The sequence below is a fragment of the Danio rerio genome, chromosome 4, assembly GCF_049306965.1.
Source record: "Danio rerio strain Tuebingen ecotype United States chromosome 4, GRCz12tu, whole genome shotgun sequence".
Lineage (NCBI taxonomy): Eukaryota > Metazoa > Chordata > Actinopteri > Cypriniformes > Danionidae > Danio > Danio rerio.
Genome location: NC_133179.1, coordinates 19,281,128 through 19,307,026, shown reverse-complemented (window position 1 = coordinate 19,307,026; position 25,899 = coordinate 19,281,128). Strand labels below are relative to the sequence as shown.

Genomic DNA, 25,899 nt, shown 5'->3' with positions numbered 1-25,899 from the left:
CTTCCTCTGACATAAAGTGCCATATTCTCTACATATAAAAATATATCTTAACATATCTGCCAACTCGTAAAAACAGTTTTGATTTTACAAAACAAAAATGCTACTCAAAAGTATTTCCAGTGACCTTTTAACCGTTTCAAGATCTATAAGCTCTATGGTCCGTTGGCTCAGGCACATCACGCCGTGCCGGTGATGTGGAATCCTATGTCTCTGGCATTCGTGGGAATGTTCGGTCTCTCAACGGGTAAGTCACATTGCAGCTCTGTGGAGTTTCTAAAAGCTCTTTTTCATTCCATCACACGTTATAAGACATACATTGCAGCTTAAGTGGACTATAAAAAGCTTCTCTTTACACGAAAAACACAAATGTTTTCCATTTCCATTAGGCCAATGTACATGCCATGTACAAGTGCAGCAACTGAGGATGTATTCATTAAAATGATCACTATTCAATTGATAAACCGCAAAACAATGGTGGAGAGAAGAAGCTCTTTATACATGGAGGTTGAATTTTAGAAGCAACAGATCAGTAGCCAATGATACCAGAAGTTCACACTTCTGCATATCATTATGAGACATCTACAGTATGAACTTGTTTCTCTCCAAAGAGAAGGAAGATACTTTTTTCAGTGTTCAAACAGATACAGTGTGAACGAACATTTTCTTTTTCTTCTTGAGCTCCCATAGGGGCTCAGCATTTCAGACAAGTTTTCTTGTCTTGAATTAGAAGAAAGTCACTTTTATACGCAGTTTATACTGCCTGATTGGTATTTAAAGTCATCATCAAGTCCCTGCGACCTTCCTCAAGAATCTGAGAACTATGAAAGCCTTGCACTCAAATGAAGTGTCCACATTTGCAAGAAAATCAGTCTGAGGTCAGTGCATTTTCCTCTTAAAGTTCAGACATCTTCTTTATTCTTCCTCAACAAAGGGCCTTTCTTGTCTAAAGACTGCCTGATGTGCAAAATGAAGAAGCCGTGGCACTTTCTGCTTCTCTCCATTGGCTTTTGGCCTTTCTTTCTTGTCCATAACCTTTTCCGCATCTTCATTTACAAGTGAACACCTCTGTCTTTTCGCTGCAGGTGTTACACTTCACAAAGCAGCACCACTGGAACTTGCAGTTGCACTGCCACACGCGTGTGTACTGATGAGTGTTGTGTCCTCGGCCGCAGCACATCAGGTTGCAACCATCTGTGAGAGGAGACGTGTGGTTACATAGGCGTCCTCTCGTTCCTGCGCTCCCCGTCACAGTGTCCTCTTCGCAGTAATTGGGGGAGCGCTCTAAGAACACCAAGTCTGTGTCTGTGGGCTTGATGTACCCTCGAGACTGCTTGAGACGTAGGAAGGAGGGCTGTCGAAAACGGGTGGCTCTCACAGCCTCCACCTCAAGCGCGGTGGTGTAACGCTCCTTCAGCACGTAGCCGATCTCTCGGAATTTTGGCAAAGTTGTCCAGCAGGTTTTGGTGGTGCATGAGCCAGAGACACCATGACATTTACATTCCAGCTTCATCCTTTCTTCTAGAACCTGCGACAGTAGGAAACAAAATGTCACTTAAGGTATTTTAAAGGGTTAATTCATCCAAAAATGTTAATTCTGTTATTAATTACTCACCTGTATGTTGTTCTAATCTGCTATGACCTTCATTCATCTTCAGAACACAAATTAAGATATTTTTATAGTAAAGATGCACCCTGACCTTACGTGAAAGGATTGTTTTTGGATCAGGTGCATAAAATTGTTTTTGGAGCTCTGTATGATTACAGTTGAACACTGGATTCAAATCGAATGTTTTGACAATGTTGTTGGTTCATTTTTTACCCTTTGAACGTCATTAGACCATTGCTGTCTTTGGAGGATGAGAGAGCTCTCAGATTTCAGCAAAAAATTCTTAATATTTGTGCTTTGAAGATGAAAGGTCTTGGTGGATTTAAACAATCATTTAAGCATATATATAAACACAGAACAACCTACAATTTTCATAGTTCTATTGCTGTAACCTTTAGATATTTTTAGTTGTAATCTTTCTTATTGGAGTTTTCCAGGAGTCACTGGTTTTCGGTGAAGTGTTTTGGTTATTTTGTAAAATACTGTTCTGTTAGATTTTTTTCCTCTACGTTTAAATGTGTTTTGTTTAATTAAATTGTACTTTAAAAAAAAAATCATTTGGTGACACAATAAGCCAGGGGTCACTAACCCTGTTCCTGGAAATCTACCATCCTGCAGATTTCAATTGCAACCCTGACCAAACACACATGTCTGTAATTATTAAGTACTGCTTCAGGTGATATTACAGAGCGGGACATAAAAAGTCTTAAATTCACCGAAATGTTGTGTTGTGGGTCTTAAATCATTTTAAACAGGTCTTAATGTTCCTAATGTATGTCCAAGTAAAGCCACCCTATCGGCCCGACACAACTTTTTTATTTATATTTAAGTTTTTTTTATTTCAAAAAGATACAATTCATAATAGCTTTTAGACATGTTTACAAAAAATTTAATTCCCTAATCCAAATTAAATTCCCTAATAACGAGTAACACACCCCTTTACATAATCTTCCATTAATCCAAAAACTTTATACAAAAGTAACTGGGCCATTAGAAAAAACCCTCAGCATCTATAAGTCTAAAGTTTCATTCATAATGGTCTTAAAGGTTTTTTTTAAAGTCTTAAATTTGACTTGAGGAAACCTGCAGAAACCCTGTACTAATTGGTTCAGGTGTTTTTGATCAGGCTTGGAGATGAATTTTGCTGAAAGATAGCCCTTCAGGAACAGGGTTGATGACCCCTGCAGTAAACTATGCTCAAAATACTAATTAATTGTCCTTTTAAATCTTCATACTTTGCCACTTTTATTCAGTTAATTAGTTTGCTCATTAGTCAGTAAGATTAAATAATAAATGTAATAATAATCATTTGTATGAGCACATTGTTCTATGCTGTAGTTTTATTAAGCAGGCATACCTATGTTGTTTTTATTATGCATAATTGATGTTCTGATAAATATTTTTTCACCCATATTTTGATTTCATGAACTCCCACAGAAGTTAATTGTAACATTGAAGCAGACACATTAATCTTGCATTTAATATATATATATATATATATATATATATATATATATATATATATATATATATATATATATATATTTTTTTTTTTTTTTTTTTTTTTTTTTTTTTTTTTCTTCCTTCATTGATGCAGATCCCAAATTGGGTCTTCTCAGCTTTGGCCCATAAATATAATTACAATTGTAAATGAATGTTTTATTCGACATTATTTGAAAAAATGTGGATCATCTGCTTTTTATTTCCTGCTAAAACTCACTGATCTTTTACAATGGGCATGACTTCATCAGAGGCCTCTTGAATCTGTGGTGCGAGTGAATTCGTGCAGCTGACGGGTAAGGGAAATTCTTGACATTTTACTTTGACTGTTTTCAGCAATTTGAACCAAAACCCATTATTCAATACGTCCCAAGCAATGTCTCAATGTGCGATGCCAGATATCTGTCAAAGCTGAGAGGAAAAAATATGTTTTAGCCAAATCATACCCTGTAATTTTCTCTACCTTCCTAAGGGCCACATCAAAGAAGAAGAGAAATGTCCATAATTCTCAAGTCCCCATTTATGTATATGGTTACATTTGAGTTAAAAGCAGAACTATTTGGCTGTTTGATGTGTTACTGATATGTTCAACAGACAGACGTACGTGATAGTTGACATTTACCCGTTTAGTTCAATGTTAATATTCTCCTTCTCCTTCTGAGATTCAGTTGTAATGTTCCTCTAATCCCTCTGTCTAAAAGCAGTGTATCACTATTCATGGTTTCTATGAACTAAATCTCAAAAAACATACAATTTTTGTACTGTTTTTGTATTTCGGGTCAGTTTGAACATGAGAAATTGTACTAACTTTTCATTTAAAACCGCATTGTGTGATCAGCAACTTCTCAGCAATGATTGATGGAGAAAGAATATGTAAATGTTTTGCATGGCAGCATATTTTATCATGTTATTACTGAATTCAAACTTTTTGTTAAGTACAATTTATATTTATATATAAAAATTTTAAATTGCATTCATCACACACAGAAAAACTAAGAAGCTAATTAAGAAATGTTATATGAAATATAGTTGAATGAAATTTATAACAACATATAATCTGAGAATTGCCAGTATTAAAGTACTTGTGGAATTTAATGAAATTCCTTTGAATTTTTAGCTAATAGTTCCTTAAAACAGATTTATGAAACGCGTATGTTTGTTTCTAACCAAGCAACATCAAAATAAACAACTATATAGAAATGATCTGAAAAGATCTTAAAACTAAATAAATTCATTTTACTTTAACATAAACTTCTGTTTTCAGGTGAAAAGCATCATTGTTTTCGTGGTTTGTCAATAGGTGCACATATGTGTGTTTATTTACAAAATGTTGTCACAAAATAGTGCGAGAACAGCCAATTTGAATGGTATAACTCAATTAAATGGGCATTATCAATGGTTATCAGCTGATAGATATGGGCCTACTAGGTACAGAAGGCTGTAATCATCCATTTACATGGTTAATCATGAGCCATATAGAGCCATACGACCGCAGCCGGAACTAAACAAGAGTTATTTATATTAACTAAAAAATTTCCCATTAATTGTACTTTTTTAACATCTTCCCCTACCCCAACTCTAAACCCAACCGAACAGATCTGAATCTGGAGTCTTTTCTATTAGTATAGCTGATTAACTGCATTAATTTTTTATATTACCTTGCTGAAAAAAAAGCCTACACAGCCTAAGCTGATTGGCTGGTTTTAGTTGGTTGACCAGCCTGGTTTTAGAGGGGTTTTGGCCACATCCAAGCTGGTTTCCAGCCATTTCCAGCCTGGTCTTAGCTGGTCTGGAAAATGATCAGCTAAAACCAGCTACAACCAGCCTAGGCTGGTTTAAGCTGGTTTTTCAGTAGGGTATTCATTAAATTTCTCATTAATAGTATTTTATTTACGTCCTATCACAACCCTTAACCAAACCATCACAGTAATGTAAAAACAGATCTGGATCTGGAGTCTTCTCTATTAGTATAGGTGATTTACCATGTTGAATGGATGGTAACATGTAAACATTGTTCAAATGTAAACATTTTTCAAATGGTTATATCTCTTTACTTGCGAACAAGTATATAATGCTTTTAATTGCGCACCTCTCCTTGATTAACATGGACCCAGATTGCTGCAGTGTTTTTATATATTAAGAAAAAATAATGTAGATACCTTGTCTTATTCCATACCTTTCTTCCTGCTTCATTATTATGCAGGTTCATTAGCCTCCTTGCGTTTTTTTTTATCTCTCGTGCATCCACGAAGCGTCTGGAGAACTCCACTCCATATTTGACGTCCGCCGAGCAGCCGCCCCATTTCCAGCCCTCTTCCTGGTCATGGTAGCCCTGTTTTTCTCTGTCGCAGCCGCAGTGGCTCAGGTTGCCCTGACTGCAGGCTGCAGTCACTGCATGGGCAACTCCTGCTGCAGTGATGGCGTAGGTAAATGCAGCCTCCTTGCTACCTAGGAAGAAAAGAGTAGAGGTTTTGACACCATTGACTCCCCAAAGTTCATGTCAGTGAGTTTCATCTTTGTTAAATTACCAAAGAGATGCAGCCACTAGAATGTAATTTCTAACTAATGATTAACTGACCCATGTTTGTTTAATTAGCTGAACTCTGTGGGCAGGAAAATCTCTGGGAGCTGGATTGATCTCAAGAAGGATGTAAGGAGACTAAACTGACCCCTGCTGGTCAGCTTTTATGAGAAGACTAGAGGTGAGTGGGGTTAATGAACTGACCGCCACAAAGGTCTGTGTATTGTTTGTTTGTATGGAGGTCCTTTTTGGATTAATAATGGGGATTTCAATCAACAGACAAAACAGACCCCTAATTATCAGAATCCCAGAGCAAGAAACCCCAACAATTTAACAGAAGAATATTTAGGTTCTGTTGAGTTAACATTTGTATGTTTTTTTAAAAATCTGCTGTTTATTATGATCAAATGTTTAATTTTTTATCATATTTTTGTATTAATATTAATCATTAATAGTGATAAATTATTAATATTTCAATATTTATATTTATATTCATTATTTTCCATTAAATATTTCAAAGGTCTCCCTAGAACTCACTTTTAAACCCCAGTTGGAAATTCCCTGAATTAGTTTCAGTTTGTATTCCCTTTACACCAGGATTCTTTAGCGCTTTTTATTTTCGCCTAAAATGTGGTCTTCCTGTTGTAAAAGGGTGCACATTGATTGATCGGTTGATTGGTCAGTTGATTGATCAATTCTTTTTTTAATGATGGTATTGTATTGTTCACGTGTGCCATATTGTGAAGAGCTGAAATCTGGTCATTACGTTCACAATTACAGTCAAACATTATTGCCAGACTTCAGATGATGACTAATCATCAAGTCTGCCAATAATACCGCAGTATTTTAATATATACCAAAGTGCATCTACAGTATAAGCAGGAAATAAATATGAAATTGCTGTTGTCCTTTTTTCTAGCATAATATCCCTCATCAAGGGATGCTGGCAGGGAATCTTGTAAAAGCAACAGTGATTATTACCCTCTCCATCCTGCGAGATGGAAACAGACCATTAGTGTTGCGGTTCTTCTCATAGCTAAAGCTGATTTTCTGATCATCAGGTTTGCCTGAGCACAGGATATTTCCTTTATCCAGCCAAGAGTCCATGCGAATGCTATGAAGTCCTTGTATAATTTGACATGCTTGGACCTACTGATGAATTCTAACTACCATTATTCTAATGGATTTTGTCGAAAAACCCGTTCAGTATTCAGTATAAAGTCCACAATGGCTATTAAATAACCTGTAGTTTGTCCTAAAATACACATTTGAGCATTCGATTTTCAAAGGAAATTCAATGGAATGCAAACAATTTTAAAAGATTTCAGCCCTTCTTCCCAAAATCAGTGCAAGAAACGTGTAATAGTGTGCAGATTCCATTCGGGCCTCGATATTGCTTATAAAACATAACTTTCATGCTACAATAATCAAATACAATGAGCTTTCTTTAGGTCTCACACACGCGGTTTGCACAACAGAACATAAAAAGCTTGGTACTCACAGCTCAAACATACATTTCCTTGAACAAAAAGAAATAAGATTATGTTGCGTAGGGCCAACCAACCCCCAAAAGAGTGATTGTTACCAGGACCATTGGATTAAACACAGCCCCGCACCGCACCCTGACCGTAACAAAACATTTCTGACTGAAAGGCAATTTATATGAGAGTGCAATATTAAAGAAAAGCATATTACTGTGTGTTTCCTTGGTTCTCAGAAAGTCACTGATGCCATTTTTGTCCGTGTGTGTGTGTGTGTTTGTGTGTGTGTGTGTGTGTGTGTGTGTGTGTGTTCAAATGTTTTTTGAAAGAGATTTTTTCTAAAGTAATTGCGGACTGATTGTATCTGCTTTAACCTCTTTTTTGTCTCATTTGTTTTGCAGGGCTCTAATGGAAACAGATCCAGCCAAAACAACATACATACACACACACACACACCCACACTCACATACTATGAATGTGACATGAAAGCACAGCTCACGGGGCTGCACCTACTGACCTACTCTCAGCTCTTGCCCAAAGACGGTCCTCTCGCCAAGGGCAGAGCAGTTCCACCGGCCGTAGCGAAACTGATACTGGCACTCGTTGATGCCCAGCTGAGCGCCTTCCCCAATGATGATGATGGCATCTGGGCGGCTCTGGCAGATGGCACGCTGTCGGGGGGCCAGGCCGGGGATCTTGTTGCAGATGATGTTTGCGCCCAAAGCCACGACTGAAGACAAAGCCCTTTGGAGGAGACCAGACACACTGATGTAAGCAGCTGATATAGATGAGGTATTTAAAAAGATGGTTCAACCAAAAATGAAAATTTAGGATTAATTTATTCTAATCGACATGTCATGTTTATTTCTATAGCGATTTTACACTGTTGATTGTGTCAAAGCAGCTTAACATAGAAGTTCTAGTAAATTGAAATTGTCAGTTTGGTTTTCAGAGTTGAAGATCACTTTAGTTCAGTGTGGTTTAAAGTTCACTGCTGAAAGTCAAAACACTGAAGAGCAAATCCATCGATGCACAGCTCCACAAGTCCCCATGTGACTATGTTCTTGTTAGAAGGTTGATGAAGAATTTTTTGCTCAAATGGTTCCTTGCAAGGCTATTTTAGTAAACAAAAACACTACGACTAAAGCTATTGGCCAAAAAAAACATATTCATTAACTTAAATAAAAAAAGTTGAAAATTCACAATAAATGAAAAACTAACAGCAGTCACTGAAAAAAAAATTTGCAAATATAATAATCATTTTCAGAAATAATAAGTAATAATTCTGTGACGGAAAATCGGACTTAGTCTTTTTTCAGCAAAACACTAGTAAATGCTCTTTTAGACAAACACATCAGTCAAATGCATGATTATATATATATATATATATATATATATATATATATATATATATAATATATATATATATATATAAAACATGTTTGTATGTTAAAAAAAAAAACTTTTATTTTTCAAAAAATGTAAATAGGATAAACATGATCTTTACATTTGTCTGAATGTTGAAAGTTAACATGGACAGTATTATCCGATTTTAATGCAATTACTCTGATTAAGAGTCTACCATGTAAACAGCCAGTTTTGATTACCTTAATCTGAAAAAAGTCATAATCGAACTAAAAAGAAATCGAATTAAGATATGTGAAGTATGCCTATTTTAGTGGCATTATTGAAGTGCAGTACAGACATGTAAAAACCGCAATCAAACGATTACCGTTGTGTAGGATTTTTGCTGTGTTTTGAAAAAGGATATTCCTTACACACACACGGCTGTTTGACTATTCTCTGCACCTACTAGTGAATGACCACAGACATCTGCATCACTAAATGAGAAGGTTTTTGCAGAAGTGCCAAACTGCAGTTTAAGTTGACAAATTAAAAATTAAACACCCAAAATTCAAAATTCTCTGGAGGAAATCTGGATAGTGTGGTAACGCAATGACGGTAATCGTCTTACGTGCTGTAACATGTAAAACGGGATCATGAAAGGAACATTCAAAAAGCAACTCATGTTAACACCTTAATCATATTATTGTCTTATTTAGATTAAGGCAAATAATTTGATTACTGATGTCCATCTAAAAGTAGTCATTTTTACATTTTTTTATTAAGCTACATTTGTATGTTTTTCGGTTCAGTGTCTGTTCAAAGAATCATTTCATTTTAGACTTATTTTATTATTAAACACTTATTTTATTGCACAAGAGCTAATGTTAGCTGTGCTAAACACAATATGTCACTTCCTTCAACATTGGAAGTGTTCTGTTAACTCTGCCCAACTAGAATTACAGAAACTAAACAGAAATTTATACACAAAATAAAAACTAATAAAACCACGAATCAGATTGACTAAAATTAAACCAAAATATAGAAATAGCTTTAAAATAATGTTCGAGGTGCAAGGTTCGGAATATTATTTATATTAAGTAGAATTTGTTACTTTAATCCTCAGCCTTGAGTGTGAGCATCATATCGAATAGAGTTGAATGACAGATTTACAACATTTGATACATCTTTATGCAACCAATTGGACCATTTGTGGTAATAATGTTGTATATAAAATCCAGTGTCTTGCACAGACTGATTCGTTTGTTTTTTAAGCCCTAAATATATCCACATGTATTAATTTAGTTTCACCAATATGTGTTCTTTTTAATTTTTGACTGAAAGTGCAGGCATCTAATGATTCTTGGATTTTGAGCATCACTAAGGATCACAGTTTCAGCTACAAATCTTCTGTAATAATAATTAATTAGCCTAAATTTACTTGACTAAATTAAGAGCAAATTTTCATTTATCGGTCGATTATCCCTTTAAGAAATGGTCATAAGTCACAATTCACACAGATATAAAAATGTTGTTTTTATTTCGGAAATATATTTATCTATATTTATCTTATAGTATATTTATCGGAAATAAATTAATGGAGTACACTGCAATTTTCTTATCTTCTGTGTTTTTCTGCACGAGGCTGAGTAAATGATGACAGAAATGTCATTTTTGGTTGACTTTTTCTTTTCAATTATTAATTTTCTTGATTAGTAGGCTGCACATAATTGTTCAGTGTTTTGTAAGATACATTTTGTTGGTTTATATAGACCCTTAAAATACCTAAACCCTTCGCATGATTTAACTGCGCTTTTCCAGACAATGTCCTTAGACTTTTCAATCATTTTTAATATGCCACAAGAAACATTTGAAGGATTGCCTTTACTATAATGAATGAATTTAAGAGCATATTATGACTTTAGAACAGAGCAACAAAAAATTCAATATGAACTTGAACATAAACGAGACTGGGTCCCTAATAATGTCTACACAGATTAGCAGGCCAACCGTGCGCCACTCTACAGACAAAGACTATATACAACAATGCATTCGCAGGATATACAATCCAATTAAAGTGAAACTACACACATACTGTAATGTGGATTAGCCTTGTAAATCAAGCCGTCTGTTCTGCTAATACTCAACAAAGTGAACCTACAGACTGACATTTAACATAATCTAGAAATATATTGACCTATCTAAATGGATTAAACTGTTCCTGGCACAGTGGGAGATGCTGGCACCAATGATGACAGGATGAAGTCCCATTTTAGAGCAACTAATGTCTTGGTTAAAATCTAAAATAAGCATCTTTAACGTAAGCTTGAGAGAAACTACCAAAACTACCGTGTCCATTCATCATATGTTCGACAATAACAGTTTGGCATTTTTGTTCTCTCAACAAGAATACTTAAAGAAAAAGTAAATAAATAAATACAGAGAAACGTGATTGTAGTTTCAATAGCATTTAGCAGATCTCTTTTATATATTGTGCCATTGGTTTATTAAATTAGGTGTGGTCTACGGAAAATCCATGAAACCCATTTTAAGCTGTGAATACTTCATTAGGTAACAGTAGATTAAGATTTTCTATTAAAAACTTGATTTTTTACATACATTTTGATCATTAATTTACACAATTGTGTTTTGGAGGCCTGAAAATGCTAAATATTTGCTTGGAAAATTATCACTATAACTCAAATGCAACTTTTGATAAAGTGGTGACATTATGCACATGTGTGCTATATATAGAGTTTATAGGTAGACATGTGCAAGTACTACAGTACAGTTAGTCTTGCGCAATCTCGTGACACGCGATATCGTCACATCACACCCCTAATATCAATAAAATGTGATGGAGGAAATAAATGTACTTTTTGATTCATTACACCATCTTGATTGTTTATATTCACCGATCTGACTAAGAACGTGAACGTGTGAATGCTTATCATGTTCCTCTACAAAGTGACATCGCCAACTACTGGCCTGGAATGCAAAATACAATGATTTTTTTGGTTTCAGGCATCTAAGCTTTTTAAAAATGCAAATGGAAAACTTTGTTTTAGCACATCATTGTAATGCAAATGTCCTTTGAAAGAAAAGGCAGACCGAAAATCCCAGAACAAAATGTGTATTTGAAGAGACTCTAAGCTTTAAATAATAATAATAATGACCACTTCTAAAAACCAGAATCTATTTAAAGTACATTTATGATCTACACATAGATGTTTGAAATGTGTGGCTCAGCCATTTCTCCACAAGCTGAACTTTAGTGCAAATAAAAGGTTCACTCTTTTCAGGCCAGTCTGAGACGCACATCTCACCCTCTGCTTCTTTTTTTTCTTCTTTTTTTCCAGATGCGGTTTTCCAATTACATGCATTTGAGATCAAAACATGATGTTGTAATGAGTAAAACATTGTCCTTATGGTTTCACAGCAAATGAACGAAAGGTAATCTCATCAGTTTGACTGAATGAACTGGTTTATACTGGAATATGATATAACTGGGTGGTATATAGCTGTGGAAATATACCATTTATCATCTTTTGTTTCATCTGCTAATATGAAACACTATTGTAAATGTACCGGCATTACAGAAGAAGCTTTGAAAGTTATAATTAAATAGGTATAAATGATCATGTTAAAATATGCTGATAACCAGCATAATAATGTTAAAGTAATCAAGAAGAATAATATATCATGCTTTTCATGGATAATTCCTAATAAGCATGCATATATATATATATATATATATATATATATATATATATATATATATATATATATATATATATATATATATATAAAATAAACATTACAAAATAAAAGCATACTCATCTACAATCTTCATAATTTACAACCTTAATCTAGGCTATTTCCTGTGAATGCTGTTTATATGCATTTGAAACATAAAAGAACATGCGTTAAATGTAATGGTTTTTATTATATCTTTATTAATACATTTAGATATTAATTGACAAATTTAGCTTATATCTTAAGTGTGTATCAAGCCATTGGATATCTTACGATTAACTAGTCAACATTTTTAATTATTATTGTTATTATTTAATGTTTTAATAATAAATATAACCCATAAAATCCAATCAGCAGCGTTGCTCTTCAAGCACACTTACTTTAGTAGCTACTATCAGTGCCTCAGAAGATGCAATTAAAGCACAAGCACATGCTCAGTCTGTTCGTGCAACACAGCAGGTGCACTAAACAATGCCAAATGCACAAACGTGGAAAGGATGATTCGTTTGCACTCCTAGCATCCACGCACATCCAGATTACTATCCGAATTTTCAATGCAATGACGATAAACCTCAAACCGAATCGTCGCCGGCTGCTGCCTGGCAAATGTGAAATAATATAGAAAGCATTCGCTCAAACCTACAGGTAGCTGCCGCTGGTGAGGATGAGGAAGATCTGTGGGTAGTAGACTGACAGCAGCGCACCGCAGGATGAGATGCTGCGCATGGTGACATTGAAGAGAGCGCGTGGAGAAAAGCGAACTTCTGAAGTTTGTTTGCCGTGAGGTTACGCTGCTGCTCGGCTGCTCCGTGCGTGAGCTGCGGCCGCGGAGACTCGATCCGTCATCTCGTGCGCGGTGCGGGCTAATTCAGAGTGTGCTCCCCGCCGCGGGCTGACGGCTCATTTTAGGGATTTCGGGTCTTGCTTTGCCATTGGCAGAGGTGGGGGGGACACTCCAGTCCGCCCACCTTTACGGGCACGGTTGAGTGACATCTCCGCCTTTTTAGTTATATATTGTGCGGTGATGTCGATAAGATTGATGAGGCGTGCGGAGGAATATGATTTCTTTTAATAATAATAATATCCGTTTAGTCGTTTGGATGTTGTAATAACCAAAACGAGAAAAGCTCGAGGTTTATAAAGTGTCCAGACTACAATTCCTGTCATTAAATGATGCGTGCAGCTTCTCTCATCACTGTGAATGGCAGGCATGGGTCACCAAATTGGAGATATAGCTTTAAAAAGGGCGCAAATTATGAAGGGGGTTAGGAGGCTGGAAATGTCCCAACTGGTGTCAAAATTCAAAAGAATGGTTTTATTTGACATATTAAGTAGCTAGCCTATATATACACGGTTGAAACTGTTTGGCGGGAAAATCCGTTCGATGACCACCAATCTTGGAGCAATGTTGGATAACTCTCGAGGCCTCGAGCACTTTTATTAGCAAAACAAAGTATATTAACACGTTTACATATTACAAGTCTTTAAAACTTTGAGTTCACAATTTGCTGAGTGATATTGCTGCCAAATTTGGAAGCTTTCAGTCAAGAAATTACCTTAAACGTCGATTGATCTGAAAATTATGGACTGCTGCAAAGATAACCTGATTTATAGCTGGTCTAAAATGCTCGACCTCATCCAGTCTAGTCATAAGGTAGGTGAACTTCTCTTGCAAAACAGACTACAAGTTAACTTTACAGTTACCTAGGCTATAACTGGCTTGTAGGTGATGTTTAGCTGTTTTATGAGTAAAATGTGGTACAGTATGCCAATTTGTGAAAGTTAATGGAGATCAGATAAGCCCTTTATGAAAATTACCCATGGTTTTACTACAACTAACAAAAAAACAATATGGTCATGCAGTTCAATCATGGTGAACACAAATTCCCCATGGTTTTTACTACTTTAATCATATAGTTTAACAATATTCAGAGACGTGGTTATACTAATGGAAATCAGTGCACCATAGTTTGTACACTTTTACCACGATAAAGCAATGAGAAAATTTCACTATAGCTGCATTGCAAAACAGAAAAAAACACATAGTTTTGTGCTTTTTACTGGTAGTGTTTAGGCAGGCAAATCGGTAATATTTAAAAAATGTAATTATTTTTGAAAGTCTATGGCACAGGTGCCTAACTCGGTTCCTGGAGGCCCACAGCTCTGCACAGTTTAGCTTTAACTGTAATTAAACACACCTGATCAAACTAATTGAGTCCTTCAGGTTTGTTTTAAACCTCCAGGTAAGTGTATTGAAGCTGGGTTGGAACTGTGCAGGGCTGCGGCCCTACAGGAACAACCACTGATGAAAATCAACCATGGTTATTACAAAAAAGTAGTACAATTTATAACCACAAATGTACCATAGTTACTTTATTTTAACAGTTGTATTTTGCTGGGGAGAAAAAAAAAACATAATTATACAAATGCAAACCGCTGTGCCAAAACCAACAAAAACATACTACTACTCTTTTTTTTTTTTTAATACCTTGGTCAGTTTTCATAAAGGCCTTTGGACACTGATGACTTTAATTGTATGAATAAACAAATGTTTGTGTGTTTTCTTCAGTGTTTTCTTTTGTGTTCCACAGAGTAAGGAACATCACAAAGGTTTGGAGTGATATTAAAATAAAGGTATGTGCATAATGACATATGTGATGAAAACTATTTGCTTACAGTGCCATTAATTCTTGTATCTGTTTAGAATACATTTTTAAATGTCTTTGACATACAATCAAACATTTAATCAAACATTCAGCTCTTGCATACAACAAAGATAGTTATCCATCCATTCAAAGTGATTTACTCTCCATTCATACTATTCTAAATGAAAACGCGCCCCCTCTAGTGGCCATTGATAAAAGTGTTTGAACTCTGATGTCACAACTCAAAAACCAAAATAGCTTATAGCCAGTCCGATTCACAAAAAACAAAAAAAAGAAAAGAAAAATATTTTGTGAAGGGATGTAACAACAGCAAACGTGTTCTCTCATAATGGGAAACATCAGCGACTCAAATGCCGTTGGGTGGTAGGAGCTGATTGGTGAAGGAAAGCAAACAGAATTTACTGTGTCTTGTAAAGATGCTCTCTGCAAACATGAGCTTGTTTGCTTTAAGGCGGGGAAGGTTGAACGGCATAGAAGGTGGAGATTTAGCTGCGCAGTATCATAAGCTTCAAAGGCTGGACATGTTTATGAGCTTGTTTCTTTCTCTAGTGTAGAGATCAAAGTGCACAGGCTATTCTGAGGTTCTGCTTCTGTTTGTGTTTGATGGTTGCAGTTAAGCCCAGGTTTTGCTTTCAGAGCGTTGTATAGTTTGGACTCCATTCACATTATCTGGTATCAGTTAACATTATTTGATTCACTGTGGGTTTCAGCCCAGATATTAACTATTCATACATGGGTTGCAGCTGAACTTATTTTGCACATGCTTGTGATCTTTTAGTGTGTTTAAGTGAGATGTTTGAATCTGACATTGAGCTTGTTGAAGCAATTCTGGCTGTATTTTGGGAAATGGCTGTTTTATAGTATTCATTATATGAATTTATACTACAGGAATGCTTGATTCTGATTGGTTGATGAACATTTTAAGGCATGCAGTTATTCTCAGATAAACGCACAGCTAAAGTTGTCCCAGACAGGTCTTGACTGCATTACAGTTATGTATAACTGTGCTGATTGATGTCTGTTGTTTCACAGCCTTGCATTAGTCCAATTTTTAAATCAATATGTAACATAAAGCATTGGAGCAGAGGTTTAAAGTCCCATGAAATTAAAATAATGTTTTTTAGATGTAAGCATCAGTATTGTTCATTTTTCAGATACTTATAAGCTAGTGTGCCCCAAAACAGTGACAACATTTGCATTTAGAAGATATAAAACTGACAAAACATGTAAAGCTTGTGGTTTGTCACTTGCACCCAAATTGACCAATGGTTTTATTCAATGTCAAGTCGTACTACAGTTTCTTATCACATCATAACCAATCAAATGCTCTCTAGTAACTGACATGCCCTGTCCCTTCAAGACTCTTCTCAGTTGCTTTTCATTTGATGCACTTGTGCTCAATCACGCTCACTAATGTCCCACCCTCTCATCGTTCAATTGAGATTACGTCAAACATCAAATAAAAATATTTATTTCAAAGCACTTCATAAGACCTTTAAATGCTATACACAGCAGTTTGGGAACAGATACTTGACAAATACCCTAAATTACAACATTTGGACAGTGTCTTTTAGCTGTAGTAATCATAGTAAAAGTACAATAATTGACATGGGTTATTCATCTGTTGAATTAGAAAATACTGCACATCCAAGGTGGTGATGTGGCTGTGATGTAAAGCAGAGTGGCGATTCTTTCTTATAATTCAACAGTTGGTTGTGAATTATTTCCTACATAACAATTAGGACCATATAAAAGCAAAATTCAGTTTTGTTTTTCTTTATTTTGTAGCCTCTATTTTTAAATGATAAAATTAATTTTAGTAAACAAAAGTCAGGTATATGATTATTTAAAAAAAAAAAAATATATATATATATATATATATATATATATATATATATATATATATATATATATATATATAAACAGTTTACTAAAAAATATTTTTAGAAACCTTAGTGCAATGAAACACAGTAGAACAATTCTGTGATTTTTCTCAAAAATAACTATGTAGTTGAGTTAGTATTTATTACTATGTTATATACAATATTATATTTCTGACATTTTTTTCCAAGTTAAACTGAGCTTTGGACCTCATGCACATAATATGTTAAAAGCAGGGGTGCCAAAACTTTTTTGTATGAAAGGCCAAAAACCAAATATCACTGAGAGCCGTGAGCCAAAGGTAAATATAGCACGCTACAGTATATTACATTAAAGTTGCCATGGCTAATTTTGCTAATTTAATATATTTTTAAAATAAATAATAACCTTACTTTAAATTGTTTTAACTAATGCAGTATGATTTTTTAAATGCTAACTCGTTGCAATAAAAACATAATCACATTTATATCATAGATGAGATCAATGCTAAGTACGCTAGTTAAGCAGAATCTGCCTTTGACTTGATTTGCTCTCCAAAGTTTCTGGATTGTCGGGTTGCAGTATTTACATTTGAACTAAATCTGATTGATTTATACCATTTAATTGAAACATATAATTAGTCAGCTTTTAACAATAAAAAAACAAAAATTATTGCATTTAAACTTGAATTGACAATCTCGAAACCATCCCCATCACTCTCCCTCTCCTCTCAGATGGGATGGTGGGCCAAATGAATGGTTACCATGCCCCTAGTTTGGGCAGCTCTGGTCAAGCATTTCTCATGTAAAAAAACAAACAAACAATAAATTGACTCTCAAAATGTCCTATTTTTAACAGTTTAGCAGTTTTATACATATATATTATACAATATAAAATAAAGTATAAAATGTATACAATATAAAAAAGTAGCTTTATACATGTACAGTTGAAGTCAGAATTATTAGCCCCCCTGTTTATTTTTTCCCCAATTTTTGTTTAATGGAGAGATTATTTTTTTCAACACATTTCTAAATATTATAGTTTTAATAACTAATTTCTAATAACTGATTTATTTTATCTTTGCCATGATGACAGTACATAATAATTTACTAGTTTTTTTTTTCAAGACACTTCTATACAGCTTAAAGTGACATTTAAAGGCTTAACTAGGTTCATTAGGTTTACTAGGCAGGTAATTGGGCAAGTTATTAAATGACAATGTTTTTTTCTTTAGACAATCGAAAACAAATATAGCTTAAGCGGGGCTAATAATTAAAAGCCAAAATAAGACTTTCTCCAGAAGACAAAAATACTATCAGACATACTGTGAAAATTTCCTTGCTGTGTTAAACATCATTTGGGAAATATTTTAAAAAGAAAAAAAAATTCAAACAGGATGTCTGCAACGTCATAAAATGTCTTAAATTTCAAAAACAAAATTTTAGGCCTTAAAAAGTCTTATATTCACTTGAATATTTTGTTGTAAGTCTTAAATCATGTTAAACAGGTCTTAATTTTCCTATGTTTAAGTAAAGATAACTAATCACCAATAATCCATCTCAAAACTTTGACTTAAAGATACCTGCAGAAACCCTGTTCAAAGAGGGGCTAATAGTTCTGACTTCAACTGTATATTTTAGATCTTTTTTATGATTTAATAGTCACAGACACTACAGACAACTTTAGATTTATACCTCCAAAAATGTTCAAATTCTGTGACAGCAAGTGATAAAGCTAATGCAGTTTTTATAGTTCTGCAATTTCATCCACATTTCCATACGAAATCACAGGAACCGAAACTACCTTGGATTACCAGTATGATTCATCTCCAATTTGCTCTTGAAGCTTTCTCTTTTTCCTCTTAACAGAAATGCTAAATGTTTTTTTTTTTTTTTTAGTCGACATAAAAGCCAAAAGAATGGATGTCATCTTGCGCAGATATATTTTAAGTCTATCTATTCAGTCCCATGTTCTAGTCCACTTGTATAATAGTCTATAAAACCGAAAATGATGCATAATATTCTCTTAAGCCTGTGAAACTACAAATGAATTGAAAGAGAATGAAAGGGAGGAACCAAAGTGGAAGAAAGAAAAAAAATCGTTTCTTTTGTTAGTGTTTTTGACCGCAATTCTAGCCAAAACTGCACTTTAGCTGAGCTCTCATACTTTGGAAGGTTACACAATGGAATCTGCTCCTTTTCATTTACTTCATCAAGATTGTAGGGGAAAAGAGGACAATTTTCCTTGTCTTGGGGGAATAGCATTGTCTCATTGCATTTTGTCAGTGACCCGTTTGCTCGAGAGCCCCTTAAAATGCTTGCGGGGACGGAAAAGGCTTGTTTAGCGCTCTTGTTCTGTATAGTAAAAGGAATGGAAAGTGGACATCAATACAGCCCACCTCCCTTCAGGGCTGTTTGTTTCAGTTCTTCATCTGCAATTACTTTCTGGGTACTTTTCTTTTTTTTCTCGCTTGCACCCTTTGACATCTGTGAGTCCAAGTGCGTGCGATCAACAAGTTGGTTGATTTTGACCACATGATGCTCTATCACACTTGAATTTGCTCGCATGATTATGCTAGGCTTATTCCCCAGAGCTGACAAAAGATAATTGTAAACACGTGTACAAAGATGTTTCAGAGGCATGTCTTCCCAATTACAGGCTGTGTTAGAAAAAACTGAAGCGAGCAAAGAAAAAAAAAAAACAGCAGACTTTCATAAATGTGTTGCTTATAAATGTCTGAGTAAATCACACAATTTTGCTATAAGTTACTCCAGAATCGATTCTCTTTTTTATTATTCATTCTCACTTAAAACATAAACCAGATGTTGCTTATGTCTACCCACAAACAGATGCAGAAACAGCTGGACTAGTGACAGTTTGTTATACTTTATTATTTACCCACTGCCAGCATATTGTGTTACATTCGTTCACAAATAAAAATCTTAATTAGCTATTTTTTTTTAAATGTTATAATATTTATTATTATTTACATATAATTATGTAAATCATACTTTAAAGGCAAGACAAGGCAAGCGATATTGTATTATCCTGCACCTGTTCGTTTCAACATTTTGTGCATTTTCTTTAATCAATTAATGGACAGAAAACATCCAAAACACACATTATAAGTATCTATAGCAGTTGATCAAGTTGTGTAAATTTAAATTACAACACATTTATAACGGCTGTTAATAAAATTGCAGCTTTTGGTTGATATTTGCATTCTGAAGATTTCTGAATTATAGAGTAAAAAAAAAAGGATTACCAAAATCGACTTTGTAAAAACCTTTGACTAATACATATAAAACTAAAACAAAGATTTTGGACATGACTTCATCCAGTATTCATATTTTCTGTAGTAGAAATGTATGCGATTTGGGTACTGCTTTATTTTGATAGACCCTGTTGCACATTTTGTTGCATTACAAATAGATGCCAATTGCTTCTCACTTGAGTATTAGTAGACTGTCTGCTTAATACATGTTGATACTACTCCTTCAACACGTTTGACTGAGTACATTACACTAACTCTAACCCAAACCTAACACTCTACTTATAATCTATTGAGAATTAGTTGGCATGTAGATGAATTGCAACTTAAATTCAACAAATGCGATAAAGGGTCTTTAAAAATAAAATAATACCGCGATTTGTATGCATACTTAATTTAATATTGCTTTATTTGCATATTTGAACATTGCTTAATACAGAATAAATTGAAAACCTAGTCAAAAAATGAGTGAAAATTTCGTTACTTGTTCAAACTGCTTATTTTAAATGAGTTGAAACTAAATGCATTTGTTTTTTGTAACAATTTAATTGATTTATGTTCAATCAACCTAAATTTGTACAAACAATTAGGTTAACTTAAATGATTTGTGTTGAGACGGCAAGAAGTAATTGTGTTGAACCCAGCATTTTTTACAGTGTATTATTGACAAAACGGAGATACATGGTATTTTAAAATCCTTTTTCACCTTTTTTTTCTTTCTTTTCCAATTCCCCCTCAACCTCTAACTTACCACTAGAGGGAGGCAGAGCTCCACAAAATAATCCTTTCCATTACAAGCAGCTTCCTTCTATCACTGCTGTAAGAAAATCCCCTTTTCTGTCCCTTCATCAAAGTGAACTTCCCACTTCAGGTTTAGCATAAGTATAACCTACCCAACTACCCCCATGTCCTCTTGCCAGAACACTTTCAATAAATCCCCACAAGAGGGCTCTACTCAACAGCCTATTTGCAAAAAAAATTGCTGCCGCCCCAAATGAGAACTGCACCTCACTGCTCCCGCCATCTTGTATCCCGCCCTCCAAAGTATAAACTTATCCACTGTCGATTAAAGCTGAATCAAGACCGCCTGGCTTGAACCCAAAGCCCGCCATTTTTGGGTCTGAAAAATCACACTGCGCCAGGCGGTAAATCAGTTTCTTCATTCTCTTCATGAGAATCTTCATTTTCTACAAATGTGACACAATTCTGTGGTGAAGTTAGAGTTTAAACAATTATAAAACTCATTTTGAGATGAATTTTCCTAAAAGAAAAGCTGTGAGTGTTAGTGTTAGCAGTGCATTAAAATAAAAGCAATATCTAAATTATTATAGAAAACTTTAAAGGTCAAAGAGCAGTAGAAGTATGACCTTGGATGTTTCTGGATTGGATGTTATTATTAGTCACAGCACACACACACACGAAAAAACAGTGCGATAAGTATTTCTAAAATACTGTAGGTAGAGAAAGAAAGAGAAACTGAGCATTTCAGTCCGTCATGTATGCCCGTTTTTTTTTTTTATTAGTGCTGAGCTCATTGATGCGGTTTGTTTGTAATCACACGGGTCGACTGAAGGGTCACCTAAAAGAATAATTGACTTCTAATGAAAATCTTTTCTCTATTCCTCAATGCACGTACTTGTAAATGTAGGATGAGGAATGAGCCACAGGTCAGTGCAGATAATAATTGTGGAATGGAGAGAGAAGGAAAGCTAGAAATTGTAAGATGGGTAAAAAAAGAGGGAGGTTTGTCGTTTTGGTGCCCATGTGATGAATGCCTGTTGGGACAACAGATGTGTGGTGATGTCATTTTAGTGTGTGTTTGTGTGTGTGTGTGTGTGTGTGTGTGTGTGTGTGTGTGTGTGTATGTGTGTGTGTGTGTGTGTGTGCGTACAGGGAGAAGCAGTACCAAAATGCACTCAGTTCTTTGGTCTGTAGTGTAAAGTCACTTTCTGTTGATGTGAATGTCAATACTGTTCAAAGCTGGTTTGTGATATTTAGGCAAAAAATGTGAGGGGATTTTCTCCTCTTTTATTTGTAGACCTCTAGTTTTAGGGTTTGTTTGTTCACACCTGATATTGAAATGTGTTTTTGATGATGCATAAAAAAGTGAATGACATTGAATACAGATGTAAACAATGAGTACGTTTACATGGGCACCAATAATCTGATTTTATTACGGTTAAGACATATTCTGATTAAGAGTCTACCATGTAAACAGTGATTGTTTTATTACCTTAATGCAAAGTCATAATCAAACTAAACAGAAATCGAATTAAGACATGTGGAGTGCGACGATTTTAGTGGCATTATTGAAATTCTGTGCAGACCCGTAAACATCTTAATCAAACTATTACCATCATGCAGGATTTTTTTGCCTTGTTTTGCGACAGGATATTCAATACACTCACGACTGTTTGACACTATTCTCTGCACCTATTGAGTCAGTGAAGGACCACAGGCATCTGCATCGCGAAATGCAGAGTTTTTTTTTTCTCATACTGTGTGCGGGATCAAACTCCATTAAATCACACCAGTCCTTACTTCATACTCGCATCCAATATCTCGTTTGTCACAGGGGCATGAATGAAATGTTCCTGAATGAAAGTGAAAGTGCCAAACTTAAAAATGAAAAATTAAATTAAAAATGAAACAGCTAAAATTATGAAACTCCGGACGAAAGCATGGTGACACGATGTTATTCGATCTATGTGCTATAACATGTAAAACGTGATCATGAAAGGAACATTCAAAAAGCAACTCATGTAAACATTTTCATCATATTATTGTCTTATTCAGATTAAGGCAAATATTATGATTCCATGTAAACGTAGACACTGTCTAAATCGTTTTGTGCTTGTCCACTTTTGACCTCCTCCAGAAGTAGTTGAAAAAGCATTCTGTCGGATTGCTACAGTAGTGTAAATGCTCATGTGGTTGTAAGTGAACACCACTGACCACATACTGACCCAATTCTTAGGTCTAAAAGAAAATCTCTCAAAGAAATCAGTGGAAGAGTTAAATGTGGACAAAAGACAAGTATTGTAATACCTGGTGATCTATTTGTCACACTATCGACCAAAATAAATCTTGCAAAGTGTAAACAGTTTCTGTTACCACCAAAAATTAGAAAGTTACTTCACCCAAAAATGAACATTATTTTATCATTTAATATTGTTCATGTTGTTTCAATCCCAAGACCTTTGTTCATCTTTGGATATTGTAGATGAAATCTGAGAGCTCTCTCTTCCTCCATAGACAGCAAAGCTCAGAAAAGAAACCACAAACATTGTCAAAACATTATATGTGACTTTAGTAGTTAAACTGTAGTCTTACAATAGTAAATTTGACAGTTTTCCAAGTCATTTTTACAGTTTTTTTAATGCACTAAAGTGTTTTTGGTGCATTTGACAATTACAGTTTAACTACTGATGTCACACGGTATGTTTTGACAACGATTTTGGTTTCTTTTCTGGACAGAAACAAAATGTGGGAGTAATCAATAACAGAATTTAGATTTTTAGTGTGAACTAACCCTTTAGCATACATTTTTAAAGGTCACTTCACAAATGGCCCTTTTGCCAAAGCATTACAGTTTCTTTCTCGTATCAGCGCATTCTGTCATTATTTTTTTATCAATTTTTGAAACTCTTACCTTTTTACTTTGACAGTTTTTATGTGGGGAGCATTCAGTTCGGGCAGGTAAAGCATGTGAATGGCAGCTATGCATTAGGTGGACAGTGGTTGGTCTTTTGTGGCTCTTTGAACTTATTCGACCACATGAGTGTTTACACTTCTATTAAATGTATTTTCCACTACCTCAGAAAGTGGTCATAAGTGCTCAAGCTCAAAATGTTTTAGACCCCATTTACACCAGTATTTAGCGTCATCCTCTTATGATCTAGTTGACAAAAATACATTATAATACTAGGGATCATTGTAGAAAAGTGTCATTTTCTATGTCTGTCCTTTGCTGCCGCCGACCAACCACATTGCATAAAACCCTATCTCACTATAATGGCCAACTGAGCAAAAGGTTTCTGATTTAATTGTGGCTGCAATGTTAAACTTTTGCCTCTGTCTTCTGACTCTCTGTGAGGGGCATAAGAAGTCAATTGTTCTTGCGGTATGCCGTGACAATAGCTGTTTGTCATCATGTGGAGCCAGAGAGAGACAGGGCAGAACACACAGTAACTACACTACACCGCTGCCAGTGCTAGGATTTTCAGGCAGGGTCACACCAAGGTCAAAGGACTTTCAGTCACACCATGTCGTGTGCCAGTTGCTCCAATAAGATTGCCTTTTTCTTGTTGACCATTTTAACGCAGTCAGCGATTTTTGAATGCAAAACATCTATTATGTATTTGTGTAGTTGCTAGAATTGTATAGTATTAAAGTGTTGAAAAGAAGATGATGTTGTTAGTTACCACATTACGTACAAATACCTGAGACATTTGTTCATCTCAGGAAGACAAAATAGGATATTTAGGAAAAAATCTGAGAGCTCCATGACCCTCCATAGAGAGCAATGGTCCTGACTTTTTCAAACTCCAAAAAAATCCCCCAAAGTCTATTAAAACAGACCAAATATTGTGCTCAGCATAACTTAGTACACCCAATTTTTAAAATGTTTTTTTTTTTTTTTTTACAACAAAACAGATATTTATTAAACAGATATATTTTTTAAAATAATATTTTTGTTACAGAACACATTTAGAAATTGAAAGATAATACAATAAAATTCAATTGAATTTTTTTTTTAAAGCAAACTACAAAATTTCATCAAAATTTTCTGTATTTTTTTATTTTTACTTACATTTTTGTTTAATATTTTTTTCAAACACAAATTTGAGTCTACTTATTTTTTTAACTGTTATCTTAGGAAATTTTGTTTGATTAGCTCCAGATTTGGCTTCAGTACTGACTAAACTAATAATTATTGGTAAGGCGTGTACTCATATGTGTAGAGAACTGTATCTTCGGTGGTTAAATCAGAATATTACACTAATATTATCAAACTATGAGGATACTTTTCAGCACACATAAAACAAAAATAAAGACTTTATTCAAGATTCTTCTCCTCAGTGTCAGTATGAAGCACACGTTCACTAGGTCGCTGTGCTCTTTATGTGCTTTTCCCTCCTTTCGCCCTGCTGATGTAAACCTCATGATGCGATCGTGGTTTGTTTCGAACATAGAAAGCTGCACATGGGCGTCAAGGGTATACATCAGTGCACAGCACTCGTGAACATGCACCCTATACTGACACTGCAGAGAAAAAAACAGTTGGATAAGGTTTTTTTGTATGCACACGAAAGTATTCTCGTTGCTTTGCAATGTTCTAGTTTAACCACTGAAGGTATATGCTCTGTTTTTAAATAAGTCAGGAACCTTGCTGTCTATAGAGACCATATAGCTCTCAGATTTCCTCTGAAACATCTTAATTTGTATTCCTAAAATGAACAATGATCAGTGGTTTGGGAAAACATTATAAATATTAATTAAATTTTGAGGTAAACTAAGTCTTTAAGATGGTACGCTATCTGTCAGGCTGACTGTGGGAACCTGCTGAGGTCGCCACTTGAAAATGTACGATTTTATCGCAATCCTTGCTTTTCCACGTTTTAATCTGTGGGTGGGTTTGAAAAGAAGGTCTCTTGGGCAGTCGTCCACATGTGAATAAATCCTTCAAAAGAAGGAATGTTTCGCCGTCAGAGCCTCAAAGCGCACGGTTTATGTGATATATGTCTTAAACGTGTGATTTCTCGGGCACAGATTAAGCGTAATCTCATATAAAAGGGATTTTCTATGGAGAATCCCTGTTGATAATGCAGTTTAGTATAGGACTAAGGTTAATCTCTTTCTGGGAACGGGTCCAAGATGATGCAAATATGAAC

The 25,899-nt window shown here is 34.9% G+C and overlaps 1 protein-coding gene across 2 annotated transcripts in view; it reads right to left on the bottom strand.

Moving 5' to 3' along the window:
- Positions 1-477: 477 nt before the first annotated feature.
- The window catches only part of wnt7ba (wingless-type MMTV integration site family, member 7Ba), a 30,773-nt gene continuing 5,351 nt past the window's right edge, over positions 478-25,899 (bottom strand). The window contains exons 1-4 of one of the 2 annotated variants that reach the window (XM_686786.8): positions 12,852-13,092; positions 7,626-7,852; positions 5,283-5,554; positions 478-1,525 (exon numbers count right to left, since the gene is read on the bottom strand). In XM_686786.8, the coding sequence (XP_691878.2) occupies positions 1,046-1,525; positions 5,283-5,554; positions 7,626-7,852; positions 12,852-12,934 (1,062 nt within the window). In that variant the 5' untranslated portion in view covers positions 12,935-13,092 and the 3' untranslated portion in view covers positions 478-1,045. Of the gene's footprint in view, positions 1,526-5,282; positions 5,555-7,625; positions 7,853-12,851; positions 13,093-25,899 lie in introns of those variants that run through there. The other variant, XM_068220765.2, reaches the window with a different exon arrangement.